Here is a 21,852-nt window from a genome sequence, read left to right as displayed (position 1 = left end):
ATTTTTTTTCTAGCAGATCAAAAAGGGCCACACTGAGAATTTAATTTTGGGCTAGTTTATAGTTTAACTTCTCATCTGGAACTAAAATGTGGAGCTTATCTTACATGCAATCTGATTGGACAGAAATTTATCATGCACTTTCAGGAAATTTCCCCAAAATTATCTCCTACAGTCTAACATACATAGCAAGATTGATATTTGATGTGAAACTGGGATTAAAACTCGAATGAACCAGGTGCTAAAACAGTGGCTAAATAATGGAATTTAGTACTTAAATAGTAAGAGGTTAAATCACAAGTTGTAGAGCTAAAAATTTTAATACAAGTTGTATTTTAAGAAAAGTACAATTTAGTGCTTGATTAAGATACAGGTAGTAAAAACTTATAAAGTTACATTAATTAAGATAGTAAAAACTTATCAAGTTATAAATTAAGATAGTTAAAACTTATAAAGTTATAAATTAAGATAGTTAAAACTTATAAAGTTATAAATTAAGATAGTAAAAACTTATAAAGTTATAAATTAAGATAGTAAAAACTTATATTAAAGTTACAAATTAAGATAGTGAAAACTTATAAAGTGCTAAATTAAGATAGTAAAAACTTATAAAGTTATAAATTAAGATAGTAAAAACTTATATTAAAGTTACAAATTAAGAAAGTGAAAACTTATAAAGTGCTAAATTAAGATAGTTAAAACTTATAAAGTTATAAATTAAGATAGATAAAACTTATAAAGTTACAATTTAAGATAGTAAAAACTTATATTAAAGTTACAAATTAAGATAGTGAAAACTTATAAAGTGCTAAATTTAGATAGTAAAAACTTATAAAGTTATAAATTAAGATAGTTAAATCTTAGTTCTAAAATTAATATGATATTTTTACCTATGGTGCAACGTAAAGCCAATCCAAAATAAAAAGAAAAAAATCAACATGATCATACCATTCTGATCATGGTTCACACTATATAATTCACTGTTTTAAATCCCAAAAATAATGATGAATGTTTTTTATGGACATTCTCATTAAGGATATTTAGCAAGGTTAGGGTTAAAGGGCTGAATAATAAAGTCGGGAAGATTTGTTATAAAAAATATTATTTCCACCTGTCCAGTGGAATAGTGAAATGGAAAAAGGAAAAAATACAGAAATGTTTTAAATATGTAAATAGCTTGTAATGTTTTATATCTGCAGAATTTAAGAAATGGACTTAAAGCTGCATGCCTCCAGATGAGTCAAAGTATTTCAATAAAATCAAACTTGAGACATTTGTACAACAACTTTAGGAAAAGTAAAATGATTCAAGATTCAAATAATATTTCACATGTTATGTGCGGTAAATGACTGATTTTTCAGTATTTATAAGTATATTTCTACAGCGTTACTAACGCAGTAATAGCTATTTATGCATATTTTGACCACTGTTTGTTAATTAACGTGGGTTGTTAGTGCCATTGATTATGTATAAATTGCTTCCTTTTGGTTAATTCACAATATTATACATTCAAATACATTTTAAAAATGTGCATGAAAAATAAGCGTGAATCTGGAGGCGTGCTGCTTTAATATGTAGTGAGTCATTTGAACCAGTTTTTAGGGGATTTTCCAAGTATAAGAATTATGTAGCAGCCAATATGTTGAAGATTGGTCAGTTCTATACTACTGGCTAGTTTGTCTATTAATTCTTACACTGGTAGTAATACATGTATATACCAATTTGCAGTAGCTGTTGTAGAATTTATAACTTCTTATACTTTCATGTGGAACATAGTTAGGTCAATCTAAATTTGTGTTTCACAGTTTTTAAATTGTGGATTTATAAAAAGTTCTCTTTTAGGAGGTAAATCTTTTAATATTTTTCTTTAGGATATGAATTAAAATGATACCTAGTTATAATTTTAGTATTTTAAATTATATTTCTATTTTTCAGATAATATTTATTATATTATAATATGTATGTTAATATATGAATGTGTGATTGTTATTAAAAAACAGTAACAATATTATTTTGTTAATTCAATTGAAGTGGCAGTATAAAGATAAATGTATACACATAACTGACCAGATGAAGTGTTAATAACTCAAATGTCCATGATGTTAATACTGTGTAATACTCAAACAGGTAAATGTAGGTAATGTCTGGCTATAGGTAGTGTATTGATCTCAATTGTTGTCATGATTTGTTTCATACATGTTTTGTACTGTTTGAAGTGAGGTTTGTATTGCACAAAGATACAATGCTGTTTATTTCTTGATATTCTAATCATGGGAATATAATTACATTTTTATCATGGCAAATCAAATTGTAAAACTAACAAGTTCTAATTAAATTTTCTTCCACACAAGTTCTGTTCATTAAACAATTGATGTAAAAGAAAACTTACTTTGCATTAAAAACAATTTTAACTTCTTGGCCCTTTGCTAACTGGCAAGGTGTTCACCAATTTAATTGGCAAGGTGATACCAATTTTTGTTACTCCTTGCAGTTGTTTCTTCCCCTGAGCATTACAAAAAGGGAGCAAAACCAGGCTTCGAAGCTATAAAGAAAATTTTTTAAGCTCAGTCTTAGATCTCAGCTATTATTTTTGGCTGGAAACTGACAGAAAATGTTCACTGACCAATGAATGTCCAAGATTTGTGAGTGAGATCAGAAAATAAGTATTCAAACATGTAAGGGGTACCATGAGGTTGATGAGATAAAAGGTGGATATATCACAGGAATTCTTTTGATTGTGAAAGTATGAAGCTAAATACAACTTGTAGGTAAACTATTACTTATCCTTTGTTAATTTATGAAATATGTCATGACCTTATTTGAGCTCAGTCAAGATCCAAGATCCCAGAATTCAGCAGCAGAAACCTCTTCTTTAGGCCATCACATCACTCCTTGTTAAATGTATTCACAATCTTATATTGGAGCTTAAGTTTGTTTCTTTATGTTGTTGTAGGAGAGGTGGAGTTTCTTTCACTCTTGACACACAAAATCCCATGTATATTTGAAAAAAACTACAGTCACACCTTAATGTCACTCAAATCAGAAAGTGGACTTGTAGCCATAATTTATGATTAAATCTAAAAGTAAAATATTAAAAAAGATCTTTGTTAGAAAGTTCATACTTAATAGACTTTAGACTGATTTTGATATAAATGTGTGGTTTTGTTAGCTGTATATATAATAATATACCATAGTGACAGACATTCTGTATTGTTTAGGTCTCACTTAAAAACATGGCACCAGACTTGCATAACATTATAAACATCTACATATGAAACAGCTCTAAATCTGGCATATACAAACCACAGATACAAATATTAAATGCATTATGTTGCATTCTATTTTCAAGTGGTAAATTTAATACTTGTGTACTAGTGGAAAATCACATTTCGTTTACTGGCAATTACATACTAATATTATGTGTTAAACTTCATTAAATTGACAATTAATTAAGAAGCAATTACATTACATGATAATACAAGTGGCAAATTACATTACAATCATGATAGTACAAGTGGGAAATTACATTACATGATAGCTAGTACAAGTGGCAATTAATAATACATGAGATTGTACAAGTGGCAATTAATAATACATGAGATTGTACAAGTGGCAATTAATAATACATGAGATTGTACAAGTGGCAATTAATAATACATGAGATTGTACAAGTGGCAATTAATAATACATGAGATTGTACAAGTGGCAATTAATAATACATGAGATTGTACAAGTGGCAATTAATAATACATGAGATTGTACAAGTGGCAATTAATAATACATGAGATTGTACAAGTGGCAATTAATAATACATGAGATTGTACAAGTGGCAATTAATAATACATGAGATTGTACAAGTGGCAATTAATAATACATGAGATTGTACAAGTGGCAATTAATAATACATGAGATTGTACAAGTGGCAAATTACATTACATGATTGTACAAGTGGCAAATTATATTACATGATTGTACAAGTGGTGTCTTCATTGTCGGCGTCCACTTAAGCTTGTCCGGAGCATAAGTCAGTCGGATTGACTTCAATCTTGGTATGCATGCATGACCCGAAGTGCAGTGCACAAGAACCGGTACTCTGCATTTCTTATTTTTTGAGTAATTGCCCTTTGTTAATTTTCATACTTTATTTTTGTCCGGGCCATTTCTCCTAATGTATAAAAGCTATGGACTTGAAACTTCATAGGATGATAGATCTCATTACGAAGAAGTGCAGTGCACAAGAACCGGTACTCTGCATTTCTTACTTTTTGAGTTATTGCCCTTTGTTAATTTTCATACTTTATTTTTGTCCAGGCCATTTCTCCTAATGTACAAAAGCTTTGGTCTTTAAACTTCATAAGATGATAGATCTAATTAAGAAAAAGTGCAGTGTACAAGAACCGGTACTCTGCACTTCTTATTTTTGAGTTATTACCCTTTATTAATTTTCATACTTATTTTTGTCCAGGCCATTTCTCACGAATTATAAAAGCTATGGACTTGAAACTTCATAGGATGATAGATCTTATTGATAAGAAGTGTAGTGCACAGAAACTGTTGCTCTGCACTTCTTATTTTTTGAGTTATTGCCCTTTGTTAATTTTCATATTAAATTTTTGTCCTGGCCATTTCTCCTAAACTATAATTATTGTTCACAAGGCAACACATCCAACTCCCGGAGTTCTAGTCTGCATAGCAGTGTATGTATGCTTCTGTAAAAATATTGATTAGAAACACTTTATCTGCTGTTTTCTCATGCATTACTATCTAAAACATGTTAGTTTACAAGTCATCCATGCAAGGTACAAGGCCTAAACAGATTATAATATCTTATCTTTATTGTTTAAACACATTGTTTTACCTTATTCCCAGTGCTTTCTGAATTAGACTATCTGTAACATTGACAGTTGCAGATTACCATTTCCTCTTAGGTTACAGAGTATTAGTGGTTCTAATCAGGTGCCTGTTTGTACCTGCAATAATGCATGGAAGGGCACCTTAGGTCTAATCCTCCACCAGTAAAGCAGATGACTTACCAGTATACTGTGTTGGTGTTATGACTAAAACTTGACCAAAACAAGATCTGAAACAGTTACTTCAAATCTCCAACCAAGGGATAAATTGCATCTTTTTGTTACAAGCTAAAAATGTTTGTAAAAAATTGACTATAGTCTGATGAAAGTGGTGTAACATTATCAGAAATAACAACTGCATCATTATGTAGTTAAGGCGAGAAGTGTGCAAGATGTTACAGTTATCTATATAAGTCAGTATTTTAAAGGGACTCCACTGAGGTTTTTTTGACAAGATTAGACTGGAAATAGTTTTATGAGATTAATGTTCCACTCGATGTAGGTCTAAACGTGTAAAAATTTCAGATCATTCACTCACTCTGTTTTTCAAAAATAATTTTTCTAATTGTGAAAAAAGACAGAAAATTTAAAAGTGTTTCACTCAATTCTGGCGAAGAATAGCACACAAAAATATGATTTTCATTTTATGTTTGAGTATATTTCTTTATCATCTTTTTGACTATATTTTTGTTTTAAGTACCAAAGTTGACCTTATATATAAGAAATTCAAATTTTATGTGTTAAGGCTTTTGAACCTCAATGGGGTTCCTTTAATCCATAAATTGCTGTGTAATTGAGTCCCATTTTGCTATTATGTGCTATAAATTCTGTACTTTGTAATATTATCCTTATTAAAAAAAAACTGAGAAAAATATAAATTACAAAACCATTATTACGTAAAGTGCAACAAAATGTTATATAATTTGTTTGGATGCTGTTTTCCATTATTTTACACTTATTATGTTTCAAATTTCATGATAGAAAAGTGAATATAAAGTTACCATGAATTAACATACCTTAAGTTGTTAGAATATTTATTTCCCCATATGTCATGGGAATAATTGGCTTTGTCAATGACAGTTTTCATATAACAAAAGTTTTTGTGTCATACAGTGGTAATAATAAACTGAGAGCAATTTATAGATATAGAAGGAAATACCACTTAAACTGAAATTAATTGCCTCCATTCATGACCACCTTGTGGTGTAATGATCCCAAAAATTGTTGTTCGGTTTAAATTGTGGCAAAAATATGAAAGTGAAAGTCAATGAACTGGAAAAAAAAAATCATCTACCAGTATATTTATTTCAGTGTCAGGGATGGCTTTTGTCCTTCCTGTGAAATTGGACCATCACTCACTACTGAATGGAAGAGCTTATGGTCTTTCCTGGAAAAAAAATTGAAGGGCTTTTGTTTGCTCAAATGAATAGAAACAATTTTGACTTGTCTGTTAATTCTGTCAAAGCACCTTTTTTTTTGCCCTGTCTGATGAATAAAGATTCTGTGGGCCTACCTATGGGAGGAATTTTGTTTGCTCTAACTTATAAAAGTTTATAAAAATTTCCAGTGAACAAAAAAGTCAAATCTGGGTTAAAACTCAAATTAAAAAGATTTTGTTTATAATATGGGAAGCTGTTTCAAGATTTATTTATTCAAAGAAATTGCAGACAATCTGTTTGACATCTGTACTTTAAGGCCAAAAAAAGAGTAGTTTTCTCTTTTCAGACTAAACTCAGACTAAGTGCATAATGAAATAAAGAGAAACTAAAGCTGATTTATAGTTAAGGAAAGCAAATACATGTACTGTAGAACATCATTAAGCATGAGTGAAATCAAGAATAACGGATATATTTATATGTTCTTTGTCTTGTTCTTGTTGTTTTGTTTTTCATGATATACCAGTACTCACAATTTTGTGATGCAGCACAGGAATAATCAAAATATATTTGAATTTAGCAAAACAAAAAATATATGTTTTATGTCATCAATCAAACAATTCTGTAAAATTCAAAAATATATTTACAGTTCAAGAAATATACTGTATAAGTGGTTTATTTTGCAATGTGGAAATATTTGCAATTTTTGCAAATTGAAATTATTTGCAAATATCTGATCGCACAAAAATTATTTTCCTAGGCAAAGTTTCTTCTATCACTTGAAAACACGTTTTGATACCGCATCTTTATACATGAATAAGTTTGACTGTTCAAGTACTGAGATTATTTTTTCTCATTGCTTGTTTCAAAGGTTATTCAAATAATAGAGAATGTTTCAAAATATGACAAAGAAATGTGTGATCAGGTCCTTTATCAAACTAACAATGTATTTTTAAACACTTATATTTAAATCAAGGCATTAAATAACTGAATAGAACGATTACAATAATGGTATATTCTTAATATGTACCTACTTAATTAATGATATCACAAAAACAGTATTAAATTTAAAAATCAAGGCATTAAATAACTGAATAGAACGATTACAATAATGGTATATTCTTAATATGTACCTACTTAATTAATGATATCACAAAAACAGTATTAAATTCAAAAAGCAAGGCATTAAATAACTGAATAGAACAATTACAATAATGGTATATTCTTAATATGTACCTACTTAATTAATGATATCACAAAAACAGTATTAAATTCAAAAAGCAATTCAAGAAAGCATATTTTTGCAAATATTTCCATACGCAAAAAAGTTTACTTTTTGACATTGCAAAATTTTTGTGACGCATAGATATCCACTTATACAGTATCAATATGTATTCACAATTTCCCATGCATTATGCAAAATATGGATAAATAAATAAATAAATGAATGAATGAATGAATGAATGAATGAATGAATGAATGAATGAATGAATGAATGAATGAATGAATGAATGAATATGTATTCACAATTTCCATGTATTATGCAAAATATGAATAAATAAATAAATAAATAAATAAATAAATAAATAAATAAATAAATAATATCTATCATGTGTTGCAGTTCAGATTAGAATATCCGTTCAGAGGGTACCTGCCCATCTGAACCATAAATACACATAAAATGTCATTTCTTGCACTGTTCTTCCATATTCCACCATATTTTAAATGGTTAACTTCAATAAATTTATTTTCTTGGAAATTTATGTCATCACATCTCATAGCTCATTGGTGGATGTACGAATGATATTCATCAAAAGCACTTGTTGATAATTGACTTGAAAACTTTCTTATTATGGAGAAATCACCATGTAAAAGTAATAAACATCTATTAAAAACATGCACCATACCACAACACAGACTGTGTCTGTTTCATTTGATACCAGTTTGTACTAATTGAATATAATTAAACCAGTCTGCTATATTACATTAAGTGAAAATTTGGTTTATTTTATACATGTTTTCTTAATGAGTTAAAAAGAATAGGTTAAAGGCACATTTATGCCCCCTCATAAATTGTACCTTCTTTAGAAAGTGCAAACTTGAGTTTTACAACACTATATTGTTTTAGAGCATGTTAGCTGATAAACAAAGTAGTATTTTGACTTCCATACAAAATACCAAAAAGTTTCTTTTTGGGAACTTACAGAACACCAAAAACTAAAGGCTTTAGAGAAAAAAACAACCAAAAATCACTTCTCGAGGATCGGAAGTTAATTTTGAAAATTAATTGACCGCCTCCGTGGTCGAGGGGTTAGAGTTGATGACTTCTAATCCAGTTACCTCTCTGGCGTGGGTTCGTTCCCCGGGAGATGCTTTGGTAGTTTAGCGCGGAGGAAGATAGTCTAGTACTGGTGTAACTCTCCAGGAATGATGGTTGGGAAACTACCCGCCTATATGACTGAAATACTGTTGGGAAAAGGCGTAAAATGAAACAAACAAACAAACAAAATGTGTATTTATGTGAAAAGTAAGATTTATAAATATATTTTAGGACTTAAGGTAAAACTATTTTATGTATACATTATTGTATTAATATATCAATATTTTAGGGTGTGAGTCAATATAAAAACTAGGATTATATATTAACCAGCAAATGTAAGAATTAACCTCTTGTGCATTATATATTGTAGGACTGTAGGCAATGTAATAACTCAAATTATTATATTTCAGGATCAGTGCTAATGTATAGTAAAACCAGAGTTAATGTATTATAGGACCATAGTTTATTTATTATATGACCATAGTTCATGTATTGTGAGACCATAGTAAATGTATTATAGGACCATAATTAATGTATTAATTGTAAGATCATAGTTAATGTATTATAGGACCATGGTTAATGTATTATAGGACCATAGTAAATGTATTATAGGAGCATAGTTAATGTATTATAAGACCATAGATAACCTATTATAAGACCATAGTGATGGTCATAGTTAATGTATTTTAAGACAATAGTTAACATATTATAGGTCCTGTAAGACCAGAGTTAATGTATTATAAGACCATAGTTAATGTATTGTAAGACTAGAGTTAATTTATTATAGGACCATACTTAATGTAAAAACTAACATTTTGTAAATATATTTCAGGGCTGGAGTTGAAGATTGATCTGGTAGAGACACCATGTTTGCAAGATGGTCTTACATGACTAAAGTTGTCATCATTCTGAACTCTGTTACAAATGTCATTCAAGGTATTTTCTTGAATTACCATATTTACCCTTATTAGTAAACCAAGGCACACTTATCAATGTGGCGATACCTTTATAATATGGAACTCTTGCATTTTGGAGAACATTTGAGCTATGAAAAAATGACTGTACTCAACTGTTCTTTGAAGTAATAAGGTGAAATGAAGTATATTTAATTAAGTGTAACAGATGTAAACATTGGTAATGTATTTACTCTATTTACTGGATATGTGGTACTTTTTATATGTTTACATATAACCCGATGAATATCAAAGGCTAAGGGGAGTCTGTGTGCATAGCTTTGTCATTGTCTGTCTGTCCTAATGTCTGTATGAAGACTGATTAAACAACTGAATGATGTGGCATCTATCCTTTTCCTATGGACACATTTCTAGTTGCTATTTCTTAAATCCTTATGGGATGTTGTGGTTCTACTAAGATGCCCATTTGGCCTGAAATAATGCATAAAGGGGCAACTAAGGTCTTCCTTCACCATTTAAGCTGGACAGTCACCATATAACCTTTACTGTGTTGGTGCAACATAAAACAAATAAAAATAAAAAATTCTTAAATCATGATTGATTGTGCAATGATTATAGCATTATGATTTTTCCTGTTCATTTCTTTTTGGGGAAATTTGAAAAACCAAGAAATTTTATTAGAAAGGGTTTTATTAACTCCCAGTATTTATCTTGCAAAAAGTTTTGGTTAATTTTTTATATGCCCCTAACTTTATTTAGATTTCCCAAATTAAAAAGGGGGTTTTAAACATTTTTTGTAAAAATTTATTAAAAATAAACGGGGAATTGTGCCACTTTTGATCTTTTTTAAAGAAAAGCCCTTTAAAATCAAAATAAACCTTTATGGGGAACCCAAAAATTTGATTTTTTCTTTTTCCCCCGGTTTTAAGCTTACCATAGTCAGTCTTTTTAAAACTTTGAAATTTTTGTCTTAGGGCTTCATCGGGTTTAAAAACCCCAAAAGCTTTATAATTTTTTTTTTTTTGGGGCCCTCAAAGGTTTCATTGCCCCTTTATTTTAAAACCTTTTTTTTTAAGGCCCTTTTCCCCAAAAAAATTTTTCAATGTACCCTTTAAAAAAATTTGGGAAATATTTTAAAAAACTTTTGAAATGGAAACAACAAGTTTTCAAAAATTGTAAAAATAAAAAAAGTCAAATCATTAAGATAAAAATTTTTGGGGTTTTTAAGGGCATTTTATCAATGAAAAACCTATTTTTTTTTTGTCCCTTTTAAACTTACGGCGGCACCTAAGGTTTCTTTCTCTCTTATTTTTAAAAGTCCCCTTTTAAAACCTACACAGAGTAATTTTGTAACTGAAACAAAAATTAAAAAAAAAAATTGGTAAAATATTTTGTTTAAAAAATAAAATTTTTTTATATTTAATATAGGTAAAGATTTACTACTGAACCTTCAGACCAGGTTGCTGCCCTTGTCCAGTCGTTGCTATGGAATTGTGAGGCCACGGATGACACCAATGTTGTCACTTACAGGTATAAACCCATTTAAAAATCAAGTGTTAAATCCTGTTTATTAAGATCATTCACATATACACAGAAATTAATATGGTCTTTTTATCAAGGTGGTCTCTTGTCTCTTGTAAAGAGTAGTTTTGCTATGTAGTACTATGTATTGAACAGTAGGAAACCTGAAATGCTGAAATGTATCCCTTTGTTCTTTACTGCAACTTTAAAAAAAAGCTATTAAAAAAATCATCAATCGCCATCAGTCTTGCACAGGTATATTTTGTCAACTATATACAAGTTCAGAGTTTTCTCAAGAACAAATTAGACAGTAAAAAAGAGAAAATATTATGGGCTTCAGTGGAAAAATATATATAACACTAAGTCTTAGTCTTTCAAAGTACATTTTTATGGGTATAAGAGGAAATTGATTTAGATGAATATGTACAATGAATACGTACAATGCAACTGCATAATTATATGAATGTATATAAATGGCTGGCAGCTTGATTAATTCTGTTACTGAATACTGTCATTGTATACTGATCAACAATATGCAGAGATCATGCTAAGTTACATGATATAATATAGAATTCTAATTGACTTTCCTTCTCTCACACCACATGTTGCTTATAATCAATAATATTTCATTTTGTTTTGTAGGATGAAAGCACCTGTGACATAGATTTCTGTAAAAATATTTCAATTTGTATCTTATAAAAGCACTGGTGTCACAGATTTATATTGAAAAAAAAATCTTGAATTTGTATATATTTGTAACATTACTGAATACTAATATTAATGTATGATATTTAAATTGTTATTGTATGAAAAAAGGTTTAACTTGCTAAATGATATTACTGATTTGATCTGTTTTGACACCTGGAACTGTCCATTCATTGTCAGAATCATAAACATATATCAGCATTGAGATTTTGGCTGATATCTAGTAATTAGAGGTGTGTCACAGACAGCTATTTCCAAAGTTTGGTATTACAAATAAAATTGCAGCAGCCAATTAAATTCAGCTTTCAATATTACAAATATGAACAATTTCCAGCAAAAAAGCATAGAAAATTTACTGTTACTTATATTTTTTACCTTCCCTGTTGAATATAAATTTTGTTAAACGCAATTGCGTTGGTTGATATTTTACGCACCTATTGCTGTTTATCAATGCAAATCGATTAATTTTACCTATGACTTGAGTACATGTAATTCAACTATGGGTATCCAACGATCCCAGCTGTCCATTATGAAGACATTCTTTATTACTAAGAAGCCATTCATTGGTACAAAGTCTTGTTAAATTGAATGAAAGATAAAATATTATATCACACAAAATTGATAGTCTTGTCTGCTTATAGTTGATTGGTTGAATCTGACTTTGCTAGCATTTGATTGGCTTGTTCATATGTTGTATTTGATTGACTTATTGAGTTATTGTCATTGAAATCAACCAATTGCAGTGCGACATGTGACGATTGACCTCATACTTACGTTCACCATTCTTAATTTTATTAATAGGTGATAAACGAAAAAATCATCAAGAATATTTTTAAAGTAAATGTACAATTTATTATTTCATTTTATTTGTAGAATTATTGCTAGTGTCACATATTTACATTTAAAATTTTTCACTTTTACAGATGGACATTCAATTCTGCCAAACTTCCGTTGCATGAAAACCACGTAATTTATAGTAATGGGTCCTTGTTTATACGGAAAGTGACGTACAACGATGTTGGGTTGTATGTATGCTCGGCCTCAGCAGGGGGGACAACTGTGTCAAGCCGAGCAGCCAATCTAAATATAGCATGTAAGTTTTGACTTGAGTCATAATTGATTTTTGTTATATAAAATGAAAGTGTCACAAACATCTGTGAATAGTTTGTTAACAGAAAACAAGTTGATGCTTTTGTTTCCTTTGATGTCAACACTTTTCCTACATGTTACGTGACATTTTCAGATTGGAACTTAATTATTTACGAGCATTAGAATAGATAGATTGTCAGCTTATGATGTAAGCTTTGTCTGTATGTGTCACATTGAATGTTTATTGAATTACACCTGCCAGGTGTTGCAGTATGCCTTTCCTAGATAGATCTTAGTTTTATATCTTTTTCACTATTCATGTACACATGTAACTTGATTTATTCAATAGCTTTGAAAATTGTGTCACGGTATTGAACATGTCATTAAAACGGGGAAAAGCTGATAGCTCAGTTTATAGAGCTGCTGTACACTATTACAAGGGTCCCTGGTTCCACGATTGTAATCTATTTTGTTGTCAATATTTCAGATATTAACCCAACATTTAGTGTACAGCCTGTATCACAGACAGCAATTCTAGGTGACAATGTTATATTATCATGTTATATTGAGAGTCTACCACCAGCAGACGTACAATGGACCCTTGATGGCGAGAGTGTAACAAGAGGCGAAATAAGTCAAAACAGTAGTGGTAGGTAGTTTATTTCTGCTGTAAATTCTTTTAATTAATTTATTCAGCTTACACTGGCAATTATGGTATGACCTGGCAATATTTTTAATATTTTTTTCAGAATCATGCAGATTTCTTTGCTTGTTGTTACCTTAGGAACCTGCTGAAAACCTAATACTGGAGGTCTGTACAACAAGATTTTCAAAATAAACATGTCCCATCCCTTACATCTAGTATTAAGGTTTACGAATTCAAGAAATAGTAGCCTTCACACATTAAGATTTGCATGTACATCTTAGTTTTAATTGGTGTTGTACTTCAAAATCCTACTGTCTGTTGAGCCCTTAAAGATCATCCATGTGAGCATAAGCATTTGCAAATAGTTCCAATAGGGAAACTTGTCCATGATTACTAGTATACATCGACTTTACCTGTCAGCTTTAATTGAAACACTAGGTTATCTGATTTGTACCAGGGTGTGCCATTTTGATTTTCAACTTTTCATGGAAAAAAAAATCCTTGAGTTAAATTAATGCATTCCTGAACAAAGAGCAGGGGAAGAATGAATCTATAAATATCTAAGAAATTGTTCCAGTCCAAGTCAAAACTAATTAATCTACTGATACATGATGACATTATTTAGATAAAAAATGACGAAATGGTAAAGAAATGTTACATTTTATCAAATTTTTGTGGTAAGAAAAAAGGGAGAAAATTGTTGGATACTTGAATTAATTTGATAACATCAGCTGTTACCTGTGATAAGATATAAACAATTAAGTTCCTGGTAATTGATTGACAGTATGATAGGTAAAGAATGATCATGGCATGGTATGTGGGACATGTGTGTTGCTATTTTTAGAAACAAATTAATTACTTAATTGATTAGTAGTGAACAGTGTTTTTATTTTAAGCTATTTTACTCTAAGCTTGCATGACAAGTTCAAGAGATTTTGGATTGTTCTGATTAAATTGCTGGAAATAGAATTGTACCGAAATTCATTCGATTTTTTTTCTTTGTCTTTTTTTTGTACTGAAATATATTTTCATGTCTAATATTTTTATCAAATATTATGATATTACTTATTATGATGATAAAAAAAAATCTTTACCTAACTGAATTTTAATATACAACTGTCATATACATATATAGGGCACCCTGCCTTGAATTTCCAACCTGTTGTTAACTTTTTAGGAATTATGAATGTGAATATTATAATACTTGATTGGAGCAGGCAAAAGTTCAAGATAACTAATACTCTTCTGGAGGAATCACCCATAGGGTAACCAGTGGCAAGTATAAATAAAGTCAAACACATACATAACAGTAAAGGCTCAGTATTGCCATAGATGAAATGGCCGACCTGGCTGTGTACTAGTATCCTAGATGTATCATTATATAGTATCAATTACTCTCTTCATGATTCAAAATGTTCAATTACATAAAAATTATTCTTGTAAAATACATGTATTATTATTTTGTTTAGGAGCAAGCACGCTGACCCTGTATCCAGTGATGTATTATCATGTAGGAACATACAAGTGTGTAGGGTCCAATCCTTTAACAGGTGTTTATAGATACAGTAATGATGGTAGATTAGTTGTTCAAGGTAAGTTAATTCCTTAACATGTCCATTGATTATCCCCTTACACAGCAATACTTGTTGCATTTCAAGCGACCTGCAGCTTTTCTAAAGGGTAAATAATATTACTTTTAGATAAATCGTTTCATATAATAAAATTATTGTCAAAACAATTAAGGTTGAAAAATGAATTTTGCTATGAATTATTTTAATCGCAAACAATAAGAAAACCCCCTGTTATGTATTATCTACCGGTTTGCTCTCTATATATATAAATTTGTAAAATGGACGATTTGTTTCCCGATCTATTTTGGATACAAATGTCACTGACGTGTTATAGATAGCTGTTGGACGCTATTTTGAAGAAGGCTCACTTTTCCAGGATAAAATAACTGACATATTTAGTTTGAAACAACACAGAATTGTTTTCATTTTCAACAAAAAATTAAAACCTGAAGGCCACTTTAAGCCTGAACTATATACATGCAGTTTAACCCAATATGAAATATATTGTGAATCAGGTGAACCCATGTTACAAATTCATATTCACATGAATATGCAATTTATTTATTGTTATGAAAAACCAATTAAGATTAAAGCTGTAAATTGTTTTTGAAAATTACATTATAATATGGCAATATTAAGAGCTCTGTATAACTGTATAAAAAAAGGCTAACTATTACTAACAGGCTAACCAGTACAATGAATGTTAAGTTTCTTGCTCAAGGAAACAACGGCTTGCCACAGATGGGGTTTGAACCCACACGGTCAGCAATCCTTAAATTAATAGTTTGACACATTAACCACTCGGCCACCCTTCCTCTCAATAATAATGTTCATATTTAATAATGCTCATAATGATAATGATAATGGTGATGATGCTTATGATTTTTACCAATTATATATCTTAGTTAACTTATAAAAGTTAGCAAGTAGCTTTAAATTTTTTTCTTCCAAGCTTTGAGAATAATACAGGTTGCTGTTTGTGTAACTATACTTGTACTTATTTAATGTAGGCAACATTTGCATAAGTTTATTTTGATATATTCAAATTTATTAAACAAATTGATGGAACTTATGATGTGAAAATATGGGCCTTTCATTGGTATATGCTAGATTTATTTTCTAATTGATGAGTTAATTAAATTTACTTTTGATAGTCTCACATGTGGATATTCCTTACATGAATCATTATGTAATTTCTACACTTTTATTTATTTGACAGGTCAGCCTGTATTTTTATCATCACTAGCATCAGTATCTGTGCCGGTTGGCTTCCAGGCTAAATTTATATGTTATTTCCATGGCAACCCAGAACCAAAGGTCACATGGTTTATGCACAGGGCAACAAATGATGATGTCATTAGTAAAGAAATAATGGTATTATTCTTTAGATTTGGTTGTTGTTGTCATCTTTTAGCTTTAAACTTTAATATATTATCTTAGGGTAAGTGGATAAGGTGACTTAATTGAAAATCAATTGGCCTCATATCACTGCTATGGGTTCAAAGTCAGCTTAGCACTATGGATTCTTTCATGCGAGGAAGCTATCTTACTAACTTGAGCAACTCTAGTGCTTCATCATTTCTGAAATAAATTACAGTGAGGTACCTAATTTCTTCCTCTACCACTAAAGCTGTATAATGTTTAACATTGTCATTATGACTCGAAAAACAAAAATTATCTTTATCAAAGACTGGTATTTTGCATGAGTGGAATTTTCTTCGCCAGGATCCTTTGTGATAAACTTCCAAATTTGATCTAACATAGCACATTGCACAAGACTCATATACAAGACAAAGATTTAGGTTTTTCAAAAGGTTCCACAGATATTCACTGGTAGTGTAACAAAATAATAAGGTTTACACTTGTCTGAGGTGCCAATGATGTTTTTGCTGCAGTGGTGGGTGCGGGATGGTTTTCGGTTCATATTATCCATGCAAATATATTTATAGGTATCATCAATTTGCGTATTTTATTTGTAACTTATTTAGTGCTACAACATGATGCTATCTACTTAAGATACCTGTTTATACCTTATACACACATTGGCACTGTTCCTGCTCAAGTAAAGCTTGTGCTCTATGAAAATGTCAATAGGAAAAATCTTTGTCATTCTGTATAAAATCAATCCTTTGTTGAATCTATACATGTTATGTTCATAAACTTAGTTAGATATTTATCTTTACATGTATATCAAATAATTATCTTATGGCATTTATTAGTTCCAAACCAAGATATAAACCTCTACACTTGTCATTTCAATTATCTTCCAATTATTTTATCTAGATCAGACCATGTTATTATTGTAAAAGCACAGATACTGTTGTATTTTTGCTATAAAGTAGCTATGCTAGTTTAATGTTGGCTATTCCTTGCCCAAGATGCCTAACATAATACACAACATTATTTCCTCAAATTGTCATTACTACTTGTTAGTACAAGAATTTGGCTTGAAATATATTAAGTTTTTTTAACCCTTCATGCTAAAAAAACAAATCTGCTCTTTCCTTTGGGGAAAATTTATCAGGGGGAAATGCAAAACATTGACTTTCGATTATTAGACCTGATAATGGACGGAGTTGGCTGTCTTTTCTATTTATAGTAAAAAAAAAGGTCTACCATATTTTTTAAGCAAAAAAATTTTTTGTTAAGATTTCAAAAAGGGAAAATTTGTGTGTTTGTAATGGACATTTTTTTACATGTAAGGAGTAGACAGGTTTATTTTTTACATTCCCCACGGGGGAATTATTTGGGGGAGAGTCTAAATTTGCCAATTTCAAAAAGGTCTATTTCAGTAAAGCTGTCTATAACAAGTTTTAAAAAACTGATGGAAACTAATGGAAAGCAATTTTTAAATCTTTAAAAAATTATTTTTTTATTTATTTTTTTTAAGTTTGCTCTCCAATTAAACCTTTTTATAGGGAGGACTTCGTCGAAAATTGAATAAAGTCATTTCTTTGCTGTTGGCATATATGGATAATTATAGTACATGGTTCTTTTTAAAGTAATAAGGTTTCCCATTTGAAATACTTTGACCATCACAGCTATAAATTTGAATCTCACCAGGGAGATTGAATTCTTTCATGCCATGAAGGTTCCCAGCTAGCTAACTAAATGTTTTTTGTTTTATTAATGTCTGTACTGAAATAATAAGAAGAGGCAAATGGTACCATATATCATCCTCCAACAATTTACATATTTATTTCATTCATTATCTTTTGTTTAGGACCTGCGTTTCCTCCAGAATTTACCTTGAGACCATCAAACAATACAGTACAGGAAGGTTACTCTGTAACTTTCCTCTGTACATGTTCCGGAAATCCTGAACCAACACATACATGAAAAAAAGGTTTGTGCTTTATTGGTTTTTTTTGTTTTAGTGGTTTTAAAATACTTTTTTTTTTCATTTTAAAGGGTTTCAACTTTGCTGAATTGTTGTTTAATTTATATTATTTTATTAATGATAATTGTATAAACATATCTTGGGAAACTTTAATTTACATTCTTAAATTTATATATCAAATTCCCCCAGAGAGTAAATACAGAAAGGTAGTCTTATCCACTTAAAAAATTTACAAAATTTAAAGATATCATTGAAAACATGATTAAAATAAAAATAAATTTATTTTATTTGAGAAAATATCCTATTGAAAGGATTTGATTTAAGCTTGTTTTATCAAAAATTAAAAAATTTAAAAACATTTCTTTTAAATGTTTTTTAAATGGGAAAAATTTTTTAATGTGAATAACTCAAAAGGATTCGTAAAGGATTTTGAAATTTAATTTGGCACTTAATATGACTATAACTGTGTCATGTGAAACACCCAGAACATCAAGGTCACACTTCGAAATCAAAGCCCAATTTAGCATTCTTTGTTGGGAACATTAGTAACTCTGTTCAAATTTTTTGTTGAAAAGTTTGTTATCTTTGATGTAAAGTCTTATTTCATCATTTAAAGTTGATTATAGTTCTTGTTCTACATAAAATACAATGTATGTTATATTGAATTCCTAATCTAGAATAAATTACTTTGATTTCAGGATTCAGTTGAAGTATCAGAAAACAGCAGTTTGTCAATAAATGATGCCCAGTCCGAGGAGATATAGGCTGGTACACATGTTTTGTGAGAATAGTGTTGGAATAGAGTCACAGTCTGTCTATCTTGATGTCTACAGTAAGTTTTTAAAACTGTGCAGAGCCGGCAAAATCTGAATTTGACTTACTTGTCCATTTTTAGCTCACCTGTCACAAAGTGACAGGGTGAGCTTTTGTGATCGCTTTTCGTCCTGCGTCCGTCCATCGTCCGTCCGTAAACTTTTACTTTAAATGACATCTCCTCATAAACCACTTAGCCAATTTCATCCAAACTTCACAGGAAATGTTCCTTTGGTGGTCACCTTTAAAAATTGTTCAAAGAATATAATTCCATGCAGAACTCTGGTTGCCATGGCAACCGAAAGAAAAAACTTTAAATATCTTCTTTTAAAAAAACCCAAAGAGCTAGAGCCTTTAGATATTTGGCATGAAACATCATCTAGTGAGTGTTCCAAATTTTTTCAAATAAAAACCCCGGGGGCAAAAAATTTGGCCCCCCCCCCATGGGCATTGATTTTTTCCCCATATGCTAAAATTAGAAACCCCCAAAAAAATCTTTTTTAAAGGAACCCCTAAAAGTTTAAAAAGGGTAAATATTTCTGAAACATTTTTTCTAATAATTTGGGGCTACCCTTTTTTCAAATTGGTTTTGGGGTTTAAATTCCCCCCCAAGGGGGTTTGTTTTATTAATATATAGTTTTAAAAATTAAAAAAACTTTTTTTAAAGAACCCTAGAGCTGGCTAAAATATTTTTGCATTGAAACGTCTTTTAATAAGTTCTTTCCAAATTTTTTTCAAATAAAAGCCCTGGGGTCAAAAAAAGGGCCCTGCCCCAGGGGGGGTTTATTGATTTTCCCCATATGCATATGTAAAAAAATTTAAAAATCTTCTTTTGAAGAACCCAAAGAGCTAGAGCTAAGATATTTAGCATGAAACATGTTCTAATGGGTGTCTACAAAGTTTGTTCAAATAAAAGCCCTGGGGTCAAAATTGGCCCCGCCCCGGGGGTCATTGATTTTCCTTATATGTGTATAGCAAAAACTTAAAAAATCTGCTTTGAAAAAACCCAAATAGCTAGAGTTTAGATATTAAGCATGAAACATCTTCTAGTAAAGTGTCTACAAAGTTTGTTCAAATAAAAGCCCTGGGGTTAAAACTGGCCCCGCCCAAGAGGTGTCATTGTTTTTAACTATATGTGTATAGTAAAAACTTAAAAAATCTTCTTTTAAAAAACCCAATGAGCTAGAGGTTAGATTGTTAAGCAGGAAACATCTTTTTGTGGGTGTCTACCAAGTTTGTTCAAATAAAAGCCCTTGGGTTAAAATTGACCCTGCCAAAGGGGGGGGGGGGCGGAGGTCATTGTTTTTCATTATATGTGTGTAGTAAAAACTTAACATCATGAAACTTCTTCTAATGGATGTCTTCCAAGTTTGTTCAAATAAAAGCCCTGGGGTTTAAACTGGCCCGCTCTGGGGGCCTATATACAGGTGAGCGACCTCAGGGCCAACATGGCCCTCTTGTTATATTTCTTAACTTGTTTGTATGATATTAATTAAATATACAATGTTGTAAATTCTTGAAAATTTAACTTGTCAACAGGTTGTGGGACAATCTGGGCAATATGGACAATTGATTTTTCTGCCCGTATATGGACAATTGATGTTAACTTAAAATAAGCCATTCTGACTTAAACTCAACATTCTGGGAAAGAAAAATTGAAATTCAATAAAAAAACATTGTTCTGTTTACATTATTATAGCTCGACCAATAATCATCCAGCCACCAGAAGAAGAAGAGTGTAACCTTGGAGATATGGTTTTCTACATTTATTACCACGCGTCCCACCCCAAGTGTTTACTGGCTTAAAAATTGTTCTGTCCTTCCCAGACAATCTTTACACACATTTTCTCAATTGTGTTTAAAGTTATCAGTTTCTATGTCTAACCATTTATATCTATTGACTTAAAGCAGCCTTCTGCTCTCATTCTTCAAAACAGAGCAATTTATAGTGCACCAGTGATGTTCGTTTCTAAAAATAGAAGTTTTATATCAACTGTTGATATTTGGATATGATCTGTCAAGAATTTTTATAATGAATATAGTCAATACTATCAAACACCTTTAACCGGGAAAAAACTGCCCTTACATATATTTACTCGCCATGTATATTAAAATCTTTATAAACACACAATATCAAATTTAAAAAACACATTTTCTCACCCTGTGACATCTGGCGCCCAATGTGAAGCCCCTGATGGTATAAGCTACAAGTTCAATTTCAAGTTCTCTTTACCCGAGGATGAATTTCAATATAGCGGGGGAGTATGTCACGGTTCAGAACTGTTCTCTATTTAGGTGAGAAGATGTGTAAGCGGCGGGATAGCTCAGTTGGTAGAGCTGCGGTACGTTATTCCGAGGGTCCCAGGTTCGAGTCCCAGTCAGGCTGCACATTTTTCTCACCCTGTGACACATGTATTAAAAGGATGAAAAGTAAAAGAATAGCTTATGAAATGCTCTTACTGTTCTGTAGATCTATATAAGATTATAAAAAGAACAAGTCAATTAAATCATGCAAAACTTTGAAAAAAAAACAGGGTTTGCTAAAATTTCAGTAAAATATTATCAAAAGAAAAAGAATTGCCCTTTATTTTGGGAATCTTGATGATTTTTTTTCTCAAGATCTATTATAGTTTTGTTGTACATGTATAGGGATTATTTAAGGTAATAAAATGGCTCTAGGTCAGAATAAAAAAAGTTTAATAAGAGTTAT

At 30.5% G+C, this 21,852-nt stretch overlaps 1 protein-coding gene across 1 annotated transcript; it reads left to right on the top strand.

Annotated features, from left to right (window-relative positions):
• The first annotated feature begins 142 nt into the window (after positions 1–142).
• Positions 143–16,429, top strand: LOC132731330 (immunoglobulin superfamily DCC subclass member 3-like). Its single transcript, XM_060717495.1, has 7 exons — positions 143–278; positions 9,376–9,483; positions 10,889–10,987; positions 12,607–12,776; positions 13,260–13,421; positions 14,888–15,010; positions 16,209–16,429. The coding sequence occupies exons 2-7, from the start codon at positions 9,410–9,412 to the stop codon at positions 16,427–16,429; spliced, it is 849 nt and encodes a 282-aa protein (XP_060573478.1). The 5' UTR covers positions 143–278; positions 9,376–9,409.
• Positions 16,430–21,852: the final 5,423 nt, after the last annotated feature.

Source organism: Ruditapes philippinarum, unplaced genomic scaffold (assembly GCF_026571515.1).
Source record: "Ruditapes philippinarum isolate M1 unplaced genomic scaffold, ASM2657151v2 ctg7226_1_1_1_1, whole genome shotgun sequence".
NCBI lineage: Eukaryota > Metazoa > Mollusca > Bivalvia > Venerida > Veneridae > Ruditapes > Ruditapes philippinarum.
Note: the sequence above shows the minus strand (reverse complement) of the source record. Positions and strands in the feature narration are given on the sequence as shown.